The sequence below is a fragment of the Megascapheus bottae genome, chromosome 7, assembly GCF_031878675.1.
Source record: "Megascapheus bottae isolate mThoBot1 chromosome 7, mThoBot2.hap1, whole genome shotgun sequence".
NCBI classification, from domain to species: Eukaryota; Metazoa; Chordata; class Mammalia; order Rodentia; family Geomyidae; genus Megascapheus; species Megascapheus bottae.
In genome coordinates this window covers 78,529,596-78,546,633 of record NC_143515.1, presented here as the reverse complement: position 1 = coordinate 78,546,633, position 17,038 = coordinate 78,529,596, and the positions used below count along the sequence as shown (strand labels likewise).

The following is a 17,038-nucleotide window of genomic DNA, read 5'->3' as shown; positions in this document are numbered from 1 at the left end:
CCTCAAAACAAAGTGGCTTCTAAAATCCCTTAACTACCTCCATGAAGGGAAGCGGTAGTGTGGCCATTGACGTTGGTGCTCAGTTCACAGTTGGAACCGCTGCTCTCAAACCTTCCTTTCCCTTCACAGGTGTTCATCTCTGTGAACTGCTTGAGCACAGATTTCTCCTCCCAGAAGGGCGTGAAGGGCTTGCCTCTCAACATCCAGATTGACACCTACAGTTACAACAACCGCAGCAATAAGCCAGTGCACCGGGCCTACTGCCAGATCAAAGTCTTCTGTGACAAGGTGAGAGCTGGGGTGCTCAGGGCAGGGCTGTGAGATGCTCCCCCCAGAACAGAGCCAGGGGCTTTCCCTACTCAACCATGTGGTGAGTCACATGCTATAGAAAAGAGATTATATTAGCTGGTCCAGGTGCTCATACCTGCAATCCCAGCTACTCAAGAGGCTAAGATCTGAGGACCTCAGTTCAAAGCCAGCCAGACCAGACAAATCATGGAGATGCTTATCTCCAGTTAACCAGCAAAAATCCAGAAGGGGTGTGTAACTCAAGTGGTAGAACACCAGCCTTGAGCACAAAAGCTAAGCAAAAACTGCAGCCCCAGTCCTGCAATGTGGATACACACACACACACACACACACACACACACACACACACACACACACACAGCTTATCTTAAATGGGTATTTATTGTTAAAGCCTTCTATTCAAATAAACACTGTAAGGAGAAGGGAAAGAAATCTCGTTTGAACTACACAATTTCGAGAATTGGCTGTGGGCTTTGGTGAACATGACTGGCGATAGTGGTGACAGCTGAGCCAAGTGACCCCAGCATGAGACACCCTTGACCTGGCTCACCCCCTCCAGGCCCTTTGACATGTCGTCAGCCACCATGACAGTGGCAGGGAACCATGGTGAGCATGGGGCAGAGAGAGAAGGGATAGGGCCCAGGGCCTGGAGCATGGCCTAGTGGTAGAGTGCTTGCCTAGCATGTACAAAGCCCTGGGTTTGATTCCTCTGTACCACATACACAGAAAAATCCAGAAGTTGTGTGGCTCAAGTGGTAGAGCACTAGACTTGAGAAAGCCCAAGGACAGTGCCCAGGCCCCGAGTTCAAGCCCCAAGACTGGTTCCCCCCCTTCCCACAAAAAAAAAAAATACAGGACCCAAAGAGCTTGTAGCATCATCTCATTTCTCCAGAACAGCTGCTTTTCCTGAAAGAACGGAACCATCCACATGCCCTTGTCCAGCCTCTCTGACCAGAGCTCGGGCCCTGAGCTGCTCCACGCTGGGCTGGGGTAGAAGAGATAGCAGTGTGGGAGGAGGTGGGGAAGATTCCTTGGACTCAGGTGGAGCAAGTCTTTGACTTAACTGTTTAAAAATGTTAGGATGTGGAGCCAGGCGCAGTGGCTCACACCTGTAATCCTATCTACTCTGGAGGCTGAGATCTGAGGATCAAGGTTCAAAGCCAGCCAGGGCACACAAGGAACTGAGACTCTTACCTCCAATTAACCTCTAGAAAAAAACTGGAAGTGGGGCTTGGCTCCAGGGTAGGTGGGTAGCCTTGAGCTGAAGAGCTCAGGGACAACACCCAGGTAGTTTAAGCCCCATGACCTCTCCCCCCACACACACAAAAAAAAATTAGGATGTGTGTCTTCTGGTTTATTCTGCCTCCTCTTTTTTTTATCCTCTTAAACCTTTCTTGTAATATTTTTGTTGGCTTACATTAGTTATACAGAAGGGGACTTCATTGTTACATTTCCACACATCCAAATTTATCTCACCCTCTCTGTCACTCCCTGTATTAACTTTGAGGCAATGGAATTACACTAGCTGTCAGAGGCCTGACATTTGATCTGCTGCAGAAAACACAGCCCTGACCACAAGAGGGCGCTTAGAGCCCTCAGGTTCACAGCGATTCCTTCCTCAGTCATACAGATTCCGTGCCTCTATCAGGTCCTGTGTATGCTGCTGATAATGTGCCAGAATGGGCTCTTTGCTTGCTTGCCCTTCCCCCCTCTGTTTCTCTCCCCCCTCATCCTGGGTACCATTTAAGCCACAGTACCACTTCCGGCTTTTTCTGAGTAGTTTGCTAAGGATAAGAGTCTCACAAACTTTCCTGCCCTGGCTGGCTTTGAACTACAGCCCTTAGATCTCAGCCTCCTGAGTAGCTAGGATTACAGGTGTGAGCCACCAGCCTCAGGCTGGTCTTTGCTCTTTTCCTTCCTTCCTTCCTTCCTTCCTTCCTTCCTTCCTTCCTTCCACCCCTCCCCTCTTTCTCTCTCTCCCTCTTTCTCTCTCTCTTTCCTCCTTCCTTCCTTCCTTCCTTCCTTCCTTCCTTCCTTCCTTCCTTCCTTCCTTTCCTTCCTTCCTTCCTTCCTTCCTTCCTTCCTTCCTTCCTTCCTTCCTTTCTTTCTTTCTTTCTTTCTTTCTTTCTTTCTTTCTTTCTTTCTTTCTTTCTTTCTTTCTTTCTTTCTTTCGTCCCAGAGCTTGAACTCAGGGCCTGGGCACTGTCCTTAGACACTTTTTGTTCAAGGCTTGTGCTCTGCCACTTGAGCCACAGCACCTTCTGCCTTTTTCTGTGGATGTAGTATGGAAGAATTGAACCCAGGGCTTCGTGCACACTAGGTGAGCACTCTACCACTAGGCCACGCTCCTGGTCCCTTATCCTGTTTTCAATCTCAGAGCTGCTGTGGACCAATGTAAAGTGTACATGAGCAGAAAGCATCATGTGTGTGCTGGGAGCCCCACATGACCCTCGGGTGTGGCTGGGAGCTCTTTCTCCTGTGATGGAGGTTTGCCCTGGCTACCTTGGCTCTGGGTAGTCTTGCCTGGGCCTGTCTTTTCTGACCTCTTCTTCTTTTTTTTTCTTTGCCAGTTCTGGAGCTTGAACTCAGGGCCTGGGCACTGTCCTTGAGCACTTTTGCTCAAGGCTAGCACTCTATCACTTGAGTCATAGCACCATTGCCAGCTTTTTCTGTGTATATGGTACCAAGGAATGGAACCCAGGGCTTCATGCATGCTAGGCAAGCATTCCTCCACTAGACCACACTCCTGGCCCTGACTTCTTTTTTTTTTTTTTTTTGCCAGTCCTGGGCTTGAACTCAGGGCCTGGGCACTGTCCTTGGACTTTCTCAAGACTAGAGCTCTACCATTTGAGCCCCAGCTCCACTTCCAGATTTTTCTGTATATGTGGTACCCAGGAATGGAACCCAGGTCTGTGCACGCTAGGCGAGCACTCCTCCAGTAGGCCACACTCCTGGCCCTGACCTTTTCTTATTCAGCACCTGTCAATTCACTTCTGTTGCCAGCTCTTAAAAATTCACCTTTTATGAGTCTGCTCCACAGCTGTAGAAGGAACAAGAAGCAAGGCATCTTTTTGGCATCACTTTCGACATTACTTGATATTATATTTCCTTCCTAAAAGGAACCTGTGTCTATACTTAGGAGTTGCATAACTCACTTGGTAATGGGGTTTTCTCTTCCAAAGCAGTAGTAATATCACACTTTTCAGGGAAAGTGAGCTCTGTCCAAGGGAAATTTGGCAACTCCTCTTTCTACAAGTTCATACAAACCCCTGGCCCGTCGAGTGGAGGAAAATGGCATTGCCCTTTGTGCAGCACATCCCTCAGCCGTCCTTTTGTTCTTCACCACAGTGACAGTCTTGCCAGAGGTATGGCTCACGTCTGTAATCCTAGCCTGGGCACAGAAGGACCTGGGACTCTTGCCTACAATTAACCTCTAGAAAATGGGAAGTGGGACTTGGCTCAATGGTAGGGCGGTAGCTTTGAGCTGAAGAGCTCAGGGGTAGCGCCCAGGCCAAGTTCAAGCCCCATGACACCCCTCCACACACACACACACAAAATAGAGCACGAGCTCAGAGCTCAGACTCTGAGTTCAAGTATTGATGCAGCCACAAGTAGCAAATCATCACGTCTCTTAACTGAATTAACTCTTGAGGTCAACGCCTACTGCAGACCCAAGGGCAGTCCCATTAGGTGACGACTGGAGTCCAAAGAGCTGGAGCTAAATGGCTCCCTATAATGTCTTGGAACTTACATTAGCATTTCTTGTACCTACTGGGGCTGACTTTGTTCTGCTGTGTGTGTGTGTGTAAAATTTTTATTTCACTTTCTATTTTGAAAGATCCTACTGCTGGGTATAAAATTCCTGGGGATTATTTTCCTGTCCTGATAGAGGGCTGCAAACTTCAGTCTCCTGTTTCTGAGAGCCCGTAGTGTAGGCATTGGAGCTCATGCCTGTAATCTGAACTGCTCAGGGGACTGAGATCTGAGGATAGTGGTTCAAAACCAGCCCAGGCATGAAAGTTGGTGAGATCCTTACCTTCCGTTAGCAACCAGAAAACTGGAAGTGGCATTATAGATCAAAGTGATAGAGCACTAGCCTTGAGCTAAATATCTCAAGGACAAGATCTTTGCTCAAGGACAGTTCCCATGCCCTGAGTTAAAGCCTCATGACCAACAACTAACCAACCAACCAAACAAACAAACAAACAAATGCTTCTGTGATTTATTTTACATAGTTAAAAATAATTTGTGGAAAGGGACTGAGAATGAGGGAACAGAAGACACTAAGAAAGGAAATGCACTTATTACTTAATGCATGTCATTGTAATTTCACTGTATATCATCTCTATAATAACAATAAATTCATTAAAAAATAATTTGTGGGATTGGAGGCATGGCTTAGATGATAAAGCTCCAGCCAATGAGTGAAAGCATCATATACTGTTCAAGTCCCAAGCTGTGACAAAATAATAATAGTAATATTTGTATAATAGACCTTTTATTTAATTTTTTTGCCAGTCCTGTGGCTTGAACTCAGGGCCTGAGTACTGTCCTTGGGCTTTCTCAAGGCCTAGTGCTCTGCCACCTTGAGCTAGCTACAGCACCACTGCAGGCTTTTCTTTTTTTTTTCAGTCATTTTATTGTCAGGATAATGTATAGAGGAGTTACAGTTACGTTTGTCAGGTGCATTACTTCTCTCACACTGATACCCCTTCTCATGTTTTTGCCCCCATTTCCCTCCCCACCCCAGGCTTTTTTCTGCGTATGTGGTACTAAGGAATCAAACCCAGTAAGCAGTCTACCACTAGGCAAAACTCCCAGCCCCTGTATAATAGACTCTTAAGAGGAAAACACTAGGATAAGCCCCACTAATGCAGTAGGAAATAGAGTTCATTTCCAGAGAAAAAGTAAGAGTTGATATTGGAAAGAATATGAGGCCCACTAGACTCCTGTCTTGTCTTCTGTTCCCACAGGGAGCAGAACGAAAAATCAGGGATGAAGAACGAAAGCAAAGTAAAAGAAAAGGCAAGTGTCCTGACCCCAGCTCCCGGGTGAATGCCTGTAAGTAGCATGTCTGCCAGCCTCAGCCGGTCCAGGGTGCTGTGTGCTGCTGTGCCTAGCAGAGACTGGGGGGCGGGGCAGGGGTGGGCTGTGACAGCAGTGGGGGGGGAGTTTTGAGGTTTGCCTGCATGAAGGCCAGTTTCTTGGGTTTTCCCATGTGCTAGCATTCTGGTGGTCAGTTCAAGAGGCCACTTCCAGTCCTGAAGAACAGATGCACATTCCCTGAGCCACCCAGACCAGACTGGCTCAATTTATAGAACTAATGACGATGCCCTGAAAATGCAGGATGTCTTAGTTCTATATAAGGGTCATTACCAGAATCCTTGAGGCTTGTGCTTTGGCATTTTTCCAAGAAAATTTTGCTTCTTAGTGTGTAAAGGTCTCCCCCTTCTCTCTCTCTCTCCCTCTCTCCCTCTCTCCCTCTCTCCCTCTCCCCCTCTCCCCCTCTCCCCCTCTCTCCCTCTCTCCCTCTCCCCCTCTCCCCCTCTCCCCCTCTCCCCCTCTCCCCCTCTCCCCCTCTCCCCCCCCCCCCCTCTCTCTCTCTCTCTCTCTTTCTTTCTCATCTTGCTGTGAAGCCCAGGTTGGTCTTGAACTTGTGATCCTCCTGTATCTTGCAGGGATTGCAGGATCCATCACCACACCCAGCTTTGTGACCAATGCATTCATATTCACAAAACTCTATCTCAAGGGCTACTGAGGAGAAAAGTGTTGTGCTGTAGTCTCATCTGTGGTCCACTGCTTCTGGCAAGTTCTGTGAACTGTTGGGTCCATAACACATGGGTCAGGATTTTCCCCCTGGCATCAGAGGACTGCCCCATACCTGCTAAATAAAACCCCTGCTGAGTTGTCAGTACCAGGTGATGGGGATGGACCCCACTTAATACATTAAACATTAGGCATACTCATTCTTTTCAGTTTGGGCCATTTTGTGGTTAATTGGAGGTGAGAGTCTCAAGCTCTAGCTCCCAACTGTGATCCTCAGATCTTAGCCTCTGAGTAACTCCCATGACAGGCGTGAGCCACCAGCGCCCAACAGTCGTGTCTCTTTTTTCCAATCCTGTCTTCATTCCACAATTCTCCTCTACTTCCCGCATAGCCGGGATAGAGGGCTGCTCCACCACTTCCCAGTCTCCCCAACGCCTTCTCTCTGGGCTGGCTTTGAACTTCAGTATTGAGGCTTAAGTCATGCACTCTTAAGCTCAGTGTGGAGGCTTTTCATACATTCTGAGGTCAAATGAGGCTAGCTATGGTAGGATTGCTTCCATGTTCTCTGTGCGTGCGTGCGTGCGTGCGTGTTTACATGCCTCTGACGATTGGTCTTGACGGAGGTGTTCAGTTGATTTTCTTCTGAGTATATGCAGCAGATCCCTTGATGTGAATGAACTCTGCTTTTTCTTGTGGTGCAGACCACATAACCTAAACTTTAAGTGACATTGTTTCAGTTTCTTCAACTTGGAAGATGTTGCGCCTGTTTCCAGCCTTTCAGATATAATCTGCTGATGTTGGCATCTTCATGTTTTCCAGTTTCTGATGTCAAAGTACCCCTGCTTCCCTCCCACAAACGAATGGACATCACAGTGTTCAAGCCCTTCCTAGATCTCGACACGCAGCCTGTGCTCTTCATTCCTGACGTGCACTTTGCGAGCCTGCAGCGGGGTGCCCATGTAGGTAGCCAGCACCTGGGGCTACAAGCCCAGAGCAGACATTCTCTAGCGCTATTCACGGCACATGGGAACCAACTTCAGTGAGGTTGACCAGTTGGCCAGTTCTCTGGACCATTAGGTCATAATGAATGATTCCCATGTAATAAATGTTAGGTGTTGACTTGAAAATGCAGACCTGTCAACATAGTTCTATGTATCTTTTTTCATTTATCTATCCATTCATTGATACAGTCGTGTCTCAGCTCACTTAAAGGCTTCTAGAATAGCACTGCAGTTTGGAATTTGAGTCTGTGTTCTTGTAAGTTTAACTGAAGTGATACCTGTATAAGATGGCCCTGTAAAGAATATCCAGTAGTGTACCCCTCTAAACAACTAACTTATGATCTGACAAAATTAATACCAGAAAACTGGAACATGTGTTTTTTTTAAGAAAATTATATTAATTTTTAAATGGCTTTTTCTCATAGTTGCAGTGCTGAATTACCAGCAACATCTTAGTAACTAATGCCATTTTTAAAAAAATACACATTCTGGGGGCCGGGAGTCTGGCCTAGTGGTAGAGTGCTTGCCTAGCATGCACGAACACCTGGGTTTGATTCCTCGATACCCCATATACATAGCAAAAAGTCGGAAGTGGTGCTGAGGCTCAAGTGGTAGAGTACTAGCCTTGAGAAAGTCCAAGGACAGTGCTCAAGCCCTGAGCCCAAGCCCAGGACTGGCAAAAAAAAAAAAAAAAAATACACATTCTGCTTTTTGGCAAAAGCTTACCAGAGACAGGAGCCTGTAATCTTAGCTACTCAGGAGGCTGAGATCTGAGGATCAAGGTTCAAAGCCAGCCCGGGCACAAAAGGACCTGAGACTCTTATCTCCAGTTACCCTCTAGAAAATGGGAAGTGGGGCTGTGGCTCAAGGGTAGCTTTAAGCTGAAGAGCTCAGGGATAGCACCCAGGCTGAGTTCAAGCCCCATGGCCCACAAAAAAAAAAAAAAAAAAAACATGAGAAGGCCCCCAGTCAGACACCGAGAAGACAGATGTAGAAGGAGTACTTAGGCAAGGTGCTGTAACTAGGGAAGAACTTGTGGAAGGTGAGCAGTTGGCAGCACTGTCTGTAAAAGACCAAATAACAGGTAAATACTTCAGGATTTGGACCGTGGCGTCTCTGTTACACCAGTCTGGTGCCAAAGCAGTCACACACAATACCTGAGTGAACATTTTCGGTTTTGTTCCCCTAAATGCTTCAGCCTTCAAATAGATTTGGCTATTTTAGAGAAGTTCAAGATAGTATAAACTTCTAGCCATTGAAGAATTAGACTACAGGAATTTGTATTTAACAAAACAATTGATAGGGGCCGGGAGTTTGGCTGAGTGGTAAGAGTGTTTGCCTAGCATGCGCAAAGACCCGGGTTCAATTCCTTAGCACTCCACATACATAGAAAAAGCCAGAAGTGGTGCTGTGGCTCAAGTGGTAGAGTGTTAGCTTTGAGAAAGCCCAAGGACAATGCTCAGGCCCTGAGCTCAAGCCACAGGACTGGCAAAAAAAAAAAAATTGATATTAGATTGATCAAATTGAAAGTGATTCCCAATTTTGGAATAAATTATAGTCTGATTCATTTTTTAATCTATTTGAAAAACAATCTTTTTTTTCTCCTTAGGTTCTTTCTATTGCCTCAGAAGAATTGGAGGGTGAAGGGTAAGATTTTATTTTGTTTGTCTTTAACAAATTCATTTTTATTTTGAAGTAATCTCAAACATAGTGGAAAATTCAGCTACAGTCCAAGAAACTCTTTTTTCTTTCCAGTCCTGAGGCTTGAACTCAGAGCCTGGGCACTGTTCTTGGGCTTTCTCAAGACTAGTGCTGTACCACTTGAGCCACAGCACCACATCTGGCTTTTTCTGCATATGTGATACTGAGCAATGGAGCCCAGGGCTTCTTGCATGCTAGGCAAGCACTTTACCAGTAGGCCACACTCCTGGCCTTGAAACTCCTTTTTTTCCTGAGGACCTTGAGGCGCTCGCTGCTGCGCGTAGCAGTGCCGTCCACAGCAGGCAGGCAGCCATTGTGAGTACCGTGCAGCCTCCACACCCCTGTCCAGCCTTGTTCCAGCTCAGAACCACACAGTGTGCTTTGTTGCCATGGTTCTTGAATTGCCTCTGGTCTGGATCAGTCTGGGCCTTACTGCCTTTGCTTTGCTTTGCCATTGTTTGATGGCCATCTTCTGTTTGGGCCTCTTGGTCAGCGTCAGGTCGTTCACTGGTTGATTGCATGTGAAGGTGTGATCCATCACTGCCATTCACTTGGACACGCATTGCCCCAAGCTGGCCAGTAGAAGCCATTGCAGCAGTCTCTGGCTCCTTCTGGTCTGGTCCTCATTCCTGGAGCGCTGCCCTCTGCCCAGTCACTGGTGTTTCCCTCGCTAGCCACAGACCCAGCCTCTTGTAAAGGCAGTCGGTCCCCTCCATGGAGAACTTTGGGATCCGGCGTGGGAAGCCTGGCGCGCCCCTGGTCCTGGGGCCCAACTCTCCCATGTGTTTACCCTCTCAGCTTCCCCTGCCTGGCAGCTACCTTGCAGATGCCTGCCTCAGCCCCTTTCTTCCAGCTTTTTCTGTTGATATAGTACTGAGGAATTGAACCTGTGGCTTCATGCACACTAGGAAAGCACTGAACCACATCACCAACCCCAACCAACACGCTTTGACCATAGCATGCCATTTCACACAAGTTGCAAAGATTCCCTCTTGTTGGGCATCACTGGCTCATGCATGTAATCTCACCTACTTAGGAGGCTGAGATCTAAAAGACATGGTTCAAAGCCAGCCCAAGCAGGAAAGCCTATGAGACTCTCATCTCCAATTAATCATCTCCAAATGCCAGAAATGGAGTCATGGCCCAAGTAGTAGAGCAGCAGCCTTGAGCAATAGAAGCTCAGAGATAGTACCCAGGCCCTGAGATCAAGCCCCAGTACTGGCACAGAAAAAAGGAAAGAAAAAGAAAAAAAAAAAAAAGGATTCCTCCACAGCATAAAATCTGATTCTGATGAGTGCGATGGCTCACACCTATAATCCTAGCTACTCAAGAGACTGAGATCTGAGGATCTCGGTTCAAAGCCAGCCTGGGCACTAAAGTCCGTGAGACTCTTATCTCATTAACCACCAGAAAACCAGAAGTGGGGCTGTAGTTCAAGGGGTAGGGCAGCAGCCTTGAGCTGAATTGCTCAGGGACAACAGCCAGGCCCAGAGTTTAAGTCCTATGACCAGCAAAAATAAAATAAGCTGTGATTCCTTAGAGCTGAACAGTTCAGCCATTCTCTTTCCTACATATGCCTTCCGTGGGAAGTTCTGTCCTGCCAGTCTGCCTTCGCATCTTCCGTCTCACACCACTCTTTTGAAGCCCATAGCTGGGCATGTTAGTGCTTGCTTGGAGGCTGTGGCAGGAGGATTGCCAGTTTGAGGCCCACCTTGGCCGTATAGTGAGTTCAGGCCTATAACAGGATCCTTTATCAATAAAGGAAGCAAAACAAAACCATGCATCCTCGTCTGTTAGGCTCTGTGAGTTTTCTGGTCCTTTCTCCTCTGTAAACACTTTTCTTGGGAAGCAGGTCTCTGCCTTGAGCAGGAGCCGAATCTAGTAAAATGAAATGGTGGTGACGGAAGCCCAGTAGGTCAAGTCCATGGTCCCAGGTCTGCCCCTAAGGGTCATGAGCCCTGGCACCATCGGTAACTTGCTCTGGGCCTCAACGTGTTCTTGCAAAACAGTAAGGAAGCTGGACCAGATAAAGAATGAAAGTCTCGGGCCGGGAGTTTGGCCTAGTGGTTAAAGTGCTTGCCTAGCATGCACGAAGACCCGGGTTTGATTCCTCGGTACCACATACATAGAAAAAAGCCAGAAGTGGTGCTGAGGCTCAAGTGGTAGAGCTCTAACCTTGAGAAAGTCCAAGGGCAGTGCTCAGGCCCTGAGCTGAAGACCAGGACTGGCAAAAAAAAAAAAAAGAATGAAAGTCTCTTGAGTTTAAAAGTCAGTACACTTCCAACTCTGTGTAGTTAACTACATTGAAGTCACTCACTGTATTCAATTACCCGCAGGTCGGCCTTGAAAAGGGGCCCGTATGGAACAGAAGATGATCTGGTGGTCCCCCCTCCTGCAAAGCTAGGTCGGACAGAAGAACCAAAGAGAGGTGTGTTGGGTCCCATCACTAAGTGGGAGTTTGGAATCAGCAGGGAGTTCTGAATCTACCATAGCCTAAGCTGCACTGTCACACAGCCACCTCACCCAAGCATGATAGGCCGTATGGTTCAGGGAAGCCGTGGCCTGCTGCTTTCACACGTGTGTGAATTGACATAGTTTTTCTTCCTCCTTCTACCCACCTGTTCTTCACCGGAACCAGTGTTACTGTACGTGCGAAAGGAGTCAGAAGAAGTCTTTGATGCCCTGATGCTCAAAACCCCATCCTTGAAGGGTTTGATGGAGGCTGTAAGTAGAATACATGCTGCAGTCCCCTTTCAGAAAAAAAGATGGAGGACAGACTGGGGATGTGGCTCAAGAAGTAGCATGCTTGCCTCTTGTCTCCCATGGTAGCCAGGCAGGTCTCGAGCTACAGCACTGGAGCTTGAACTCAGAGCCTGGGCATTTTACTCAAGCTGAGCCACGCCTTCACTTCTGGCTTTTGATGGTTCATTACAGAAAAGAGTCTGATGGGCTCTCCCGCCCAGGCTGGCTTTGTACTGTGATTCTCCGATCTCAGCCTCCTGAGTACCTAGGATTCCCGGCACGAGCTGCCTGAGCTTGGCTTCCAAGGCATGTTCTGTGCATGCCTGTGACATAGCCCACATTGCATCAGCCTTGAGTCATCTTCATTTGTCCCCAGGTCAGTCTTGGCCATACAGGTTCTTGCCCCTTTGTGTCTGGCCAGGAGTTGATGGATTATATTACAGTCCACTGAATTAAATGAATCCTACGCTGGCCTATGAAATAGTTTAATTTGTATATTCTTGGGTAAAAGGAAAATGACAAGTAGCAAATCATTTAGATGCTAACCAAAGGATTTTTTTTTTTTTTTACCAAGCCAAGTTGCAAAGTTTCCTGCAGAAACTGCCTGGCTGGAGCCCGGCACGGTTGCTCACACCTGTAATCCTAGCTACTCAAGAGGCCGAGATCTGAGGATCAAGGTCAAAGCCAGTCAAGGCACAAAAGAACCTGAGACTCGTAACTCCAGTTAACCTCTAGACAATGGGCAGTGGGGCTTGGCTCAAGGGTAGGGTGGTAGCCTTGAGCTGAAGAACTCAGGGACAACGCCCAGGCCCAGTTCAAGCCCCATGACCCACCCACCCCACCCCCAAAAAAAAAAGTCGTGGCCCTGAGTCTGCCTTTGGTGCCTGTTCTCTGCTGCACGGTTGGAGGCCCTGCCTGGAGCCTATTTGAGAAGTAGAAAAGTGTAATCAGCGGTGCTGCGCATGTCTCACAGAAGCTGGTGAAGGCTGCAGTCAGGAGCCGCGTGCTCTGGGCAGGGTCTGGAGGTGGCACAGAGCAGTGCTGATTCCCATGCTGGCTTTGCCCTGCCTAAAATCTGACACCAGCGCTCATCATACTTGCCAGCACCAGGTCCCTGCAAACGATTGAAATCTTTGGCGGGGGTCAAACTCCCCTCACAGCTGCAGTGTGTTCAGCCTACTAGATGGATCGCCAGCAGGGCCTGCTTCCTGTCGGGTGCCACCAGAGAGCAATTCACGTGTCATCTGGGCACTGGGGGCTCAGGCCTATAATCCTAGGTGCTCAGGAGGCTGAGATATGAAGAATGCAGTTCAAAGGCAGCCTGGGCAGGAAAACTCATGAGCTATGGCCCAACTGGTAGGCATCATCCTTGAGTTAAAATAGTCAGCAGGGCTGGAGATGAAACAGCCCACCACATGGCAGGGATTATGTATTCATCATTCTTTTTTTTTTTCCTGAGCCAGTACTGGGAGTTGAACTCTGGGCCTGAGCACTGTACCTGAGCTTTTTTGCTCAAGGCACCACTTGTGCCACACCTCCACATCTAGCTTTTTTTAGAGGTTAACTGGAGATGAGAGTCTCAGACTTTCCTGCCTGTGCTGGCTTGAACCCCGATCCTCAGATCTCAGCCTCCTGAGTAAGCAGGATTACAGGCCTGAGGGACTGGTACCTGGCGACTTCCCGGTCATTGGGCTGAATGCCCTTCATGGGTGATAACAGCATCCTCCTTCCCCCAGCCAGGGGGAAGACCGGCCAGGTCTCCTGTCTTCATGACGATTAGGAGCTTGAGCCCAGCCTGGGCTGCATAGTGAGATCATGCCTCAAAAGAAAGAAGAAGAAGAAGAAGGAAGGAGAGGAGAGAGGGCAGAAGGGAGGAGCGACTACACACACATACACACACACACACACACACACACACACACACACCATGTATGTGTGTGTGTGTGTGTGTGTGTGTCTATGTGTATCATTAGTTTCTGTGTGAAGACAGCACTTTGTAATTGTTTGTCTCCATTCTTTTAGATCTCAGACAAATATGATGTGCCCCTGGACAAGATTGGGAAAATATTCAAGAAGTGCAAAAAAGGGTGAGCTTTCTGTCTGTTCAGGTGGTAGGCCCATGCAGGGCGCCATGAAATCACTGCCACCGTGTGCTTTCCCTTCCTCTTCTGGACCTGAAGCTCCTCTGCCTTCCAGGCTCATCTTGGTAGATTGTTACCGGTGTGTGTGTGTGTGTGTGTGTGTGTGTGTGTGTGTGTGTGTGTGTGTGTGTGTGTGTGTGTGTGTGTGTGTGTGTGTGTGTGTGTGTGTGTGTGTGTGTGTGTGTGTGTGTGTGTGTGTGTGTGTGTGTGTGTGTGTGTGTGTGTGTGTGTGTGTGTGTGTGTGTTTGCTCTTCCCGTGTATGGCTGCCTTGAAGAGGCTCTAGATGCTGGCTGTTTCCCTAGGGCCATCAAAACCAGCCCCCAAGTTGGGCTGTTCCAGGTGTGAGCAGGTCGCTGGGCTTGGCGCCTCACTTGCCACCACATCTCATTTTTCCCATTTTGTTTTGGAGATCTGAGACTCAGGACAGCGCAGGCGGCCTCTCCTACCTAGGTCACCTTGCCTGCCCACAATGGAGCCCTGATGCAAACGTGTTTTGCCTGGCTCCAAAGTTTGTGTCCTTTCTACTTGAACAAGCTGCTTCGGGTCATGTTTTCTAGTTATATAACATTACCTCTGTCAGAAATGAAAATTTCTTGTATTCTGCTCAATTTCTCTTAAGTATCTGTGCTGTTTGGCATGGATAAATAGCATAGGAACTTCTCAGCTTAATCGCAACCAAATCCTAATGGGATTTCTGTGTGTTTCTAGGCGGAGCGTAAGGTACACTTAGGTTGTTTCAACTTGGATGCCTTTGGACACAGCACTGGTCAGGGGCGGTGGCTGTAGGTTTTGATTGATTGATTAAGCTTTCTAAAGCTTTGTTGTGAACGTTCTATAGGTTTTCAGGGGGGTTGTTTTGTTTTGTTCTTTACTGGGTACCATTTATGGAATTACTCCCTGTTAGACAAACAAGGCAGAAATTTCCCCTCGCCATGTTCGCCCCAGTGTAGGGCTATCACCAATCCCCTTCTCCCCCACGCCCCATGTCCTTGGCCTTTGAAGCTTGGCACCGGGCCTTCCGATGAGTAGGGCCCCAGCCAGTGAGTCTGTGTCACCCTCCCAGGATCCTGGTGAACATGGACGACAACATCGTGAAGCATTACTCCAATGAAGACACCTTCCAGCTGCAGATCGAGGAGGCCGCGGGCTCATACAAGCTCACGCTCACGGAGATCTGAAACCTGTGCCCGCCCGCAGCCTCTCGGGAGCCCAGTGGTGTCCCCTAGACCTGGCGGCTGCCGGGCCCGCAGAAGCACCGCACCCCCTTGCAGCTCCTCGTGTGTCTGGGGAAGGAATTCCCCTTGCCTCGAAGATGGAGCTGCAGCTAATATGTCGCATTGGCGTTTTTTGGATGACAGATCCATAAATGATTTTGTGTGAACTTCTAATATACTTAGGGAACAAAAAATGAAAACTCTTTATTTCAGGATTGAACTGGCTCGGGGAACCTTTATGCCGTCTGCTGTGTTATTTATCAAAACTGTGGGTGAGTTGCCTGATCTCTAGTAGTGGGGTGGGGAACGCAAGAGGCTCGTCTTTAGGGGTTCTGCGTTCTTAGACCCCACTTTAACTCTTGACTGCCTCAGGAAGTGGGCACAGCCCCTAAGGGTAGGTCAGGGGCCAAGCCCTCTCCCGCCACTTCTTGTCCAACAGTGTTTACTAAATGGCATGTTACTGGAACCTTCTTTGCAACTTTCTTGGACATATCAGCTGTCTTTCTTATGAAGAACATAAATGGGTTATGGTGTGAAATAAGACAAAGCTGCATTGTATATAAGTGCAATATCTTTTTGAAGGTCTGTGTCTGTAAATGTGTACATACGTGTCTGATATAAATATATAATATATAAATATGGTGTCTGTGTACAGAAAGTAAGGTACACAGTGAACTTTCCCTGGGAGACTTTCCCTAGGAACAGAGTTAAGTTATTTCTGGTAATGCCGCCCAAACAGATACGATACTGTGTTTTCTCCCATGCAGGACTGTCCCCTAGCCTAGCAAGGCCTCAGATGACGGGGTGTCCACCACTAAGTGTTGTCATTTGCACTGTCTGAAAGAAGGATGCACCGGCTGCTGGTGGCCCAGGCCTGTAATCCTGCCAACTCAGGAGACTGAGATCTGAGGAGCATAGGTCAAAGCCAGCCAGGGAAGGAGAGTCTGTGAGACTCTTATCTCCAGTTAACTACCAAAAAGCCAAAAGTATAGCTGTGACTCAGGTGGTAGAGTGCTATATAACCTTGAGCACAAAAGCTAAGGAACAGCACCCAGACCCTGAGTTCAAGACCCAGGACTGACACAAAATAAAAGGAGTCGGGGGGAGGAAGGATGGACTCTGGAGACTGGCAGTGACACCCAAATGGCCTGCAGGGACCGAGCAGCCGTGGTGCCCACTGGTGCTGGCATTCACGTGAACTTGTTCTTCCTCTACTCTCAGGCTGCCACCATCACTCTGTACATTAACCATTCTAGAGGGCATGTATGCATTTGTGCTATCACTATGGCAGGGGAATGTTTTGTACACATGCTGAAATATATGAAAATACTTAATGGTAATTGTGTAAAAGAGATGCTATAAGAGAAATGAAATCACGGGTATCTTTAGTTTAGGAAACTAGAATAGGCCGTCTATTTAAGCAGGATTTCTAGTTATATTCTTAGGTTAAAATACTCTAATAAAGTATGTGAACTAGATTGCTAGTTTTCTAAGATATTATGGGACACGGGTCATATAACAATATTTTATGTTTTGTGTTAAAGAATTGATTTTTTGTCTTATTTTTAATTGTATCATTGAAGATGTATTTTAAACCAAAGGAATTAAATTTTATATGTCTATTTCGTAATATGTCATTCCCTGTTATTCAGCAGATTGACTTTTTCATTGTTTTGGGACAGTCTCACTTTCAGCCCAGGCTGGTCTCAGTCTTGCAAGTGCTGGAATTGCAGGCATTCCCCACTACACCCTGCTGGCTGTGTCCTTCCATCGGTCAATCCAACAAAATTTGAGACATTAAAATATTAGAGGCAAAGGTGGGCGCAGTGGCTCACGCCTGTAATCCTAGCTACTCAGGAGGCTGAGATCTGAGGATCAAGGTTCAAAGCCAGCTGGGGCATAAAAGGACCTGAAATTCTTATCACCGGAAGTGGTGCTGTGGCTCAGGGTAGGGTGGTAGCCTTGCGCTGGAGAACTCATGGATAATGCCCGGGCCCAGGAGTAGGGCAGTAGCCTTGAGCTAAAGAGCTCAGAGACAGCACCCAGGCCAAGTTCAAGCCCCCTGACTCACAAAAATATAAAATATTAGAGGTAAAACCCAGTCCTTATTAGCACTCTCTCCTTGTTTTGATCTCTGGGCCTGGGACTTGTCCCTGAGCTCTT

General features: G+C 47.8%; 1 protein-coding gene across 2 annotated transcripts in view; it reads left to right on the top strand.

The window, feature by feature from the left end:
- The window catches only part of Grhl1 (grainyhead like transcription factor 1), a 54,856-nt gene extending 38,884 nt beyond the window's left edge, over positions 1–15,972 (top strand). The window contains exons 9-16 of one of the 2 annotated variants that reach the window (XM_090337460.1): positions 130–288; positions 5,283–5,334; positions 6,895–7,034; positions 8,686–8,723; positions 11,114–11,205; positions 11,416–11,501; positions 13,542–13,606; positions 14,725–15,972. In XM_090337460.1, the coding sequence (XP_090193586.1) occupies positions 130–288; positions 5,283–5,334; positions 6,895–7,034; positions 8,686–8,723; positions 11,114–11,205; positions 11,416–11,501; positions 13,542–13,606; positions 14,725–14,839 (747 nt within the window). In that variant the 3' untranslated portion in view covers positions 14,840–15,972. Of the gene's footprint in view, positions 1–129; positions 289–5,282; positions 5,371–6,894; positions 7,035–8,685; positions 8,724–11,113; positions 11,206–11,415; positions 11,502–13,541; positions 13,607–14,724 lie in introns of both variants that reach the window. The other variant, XM_090337459.1, reaches the window with a different exon arrangement.
- Positions 15,973–17,038: the final 1,066 nt, after the last annotated feature.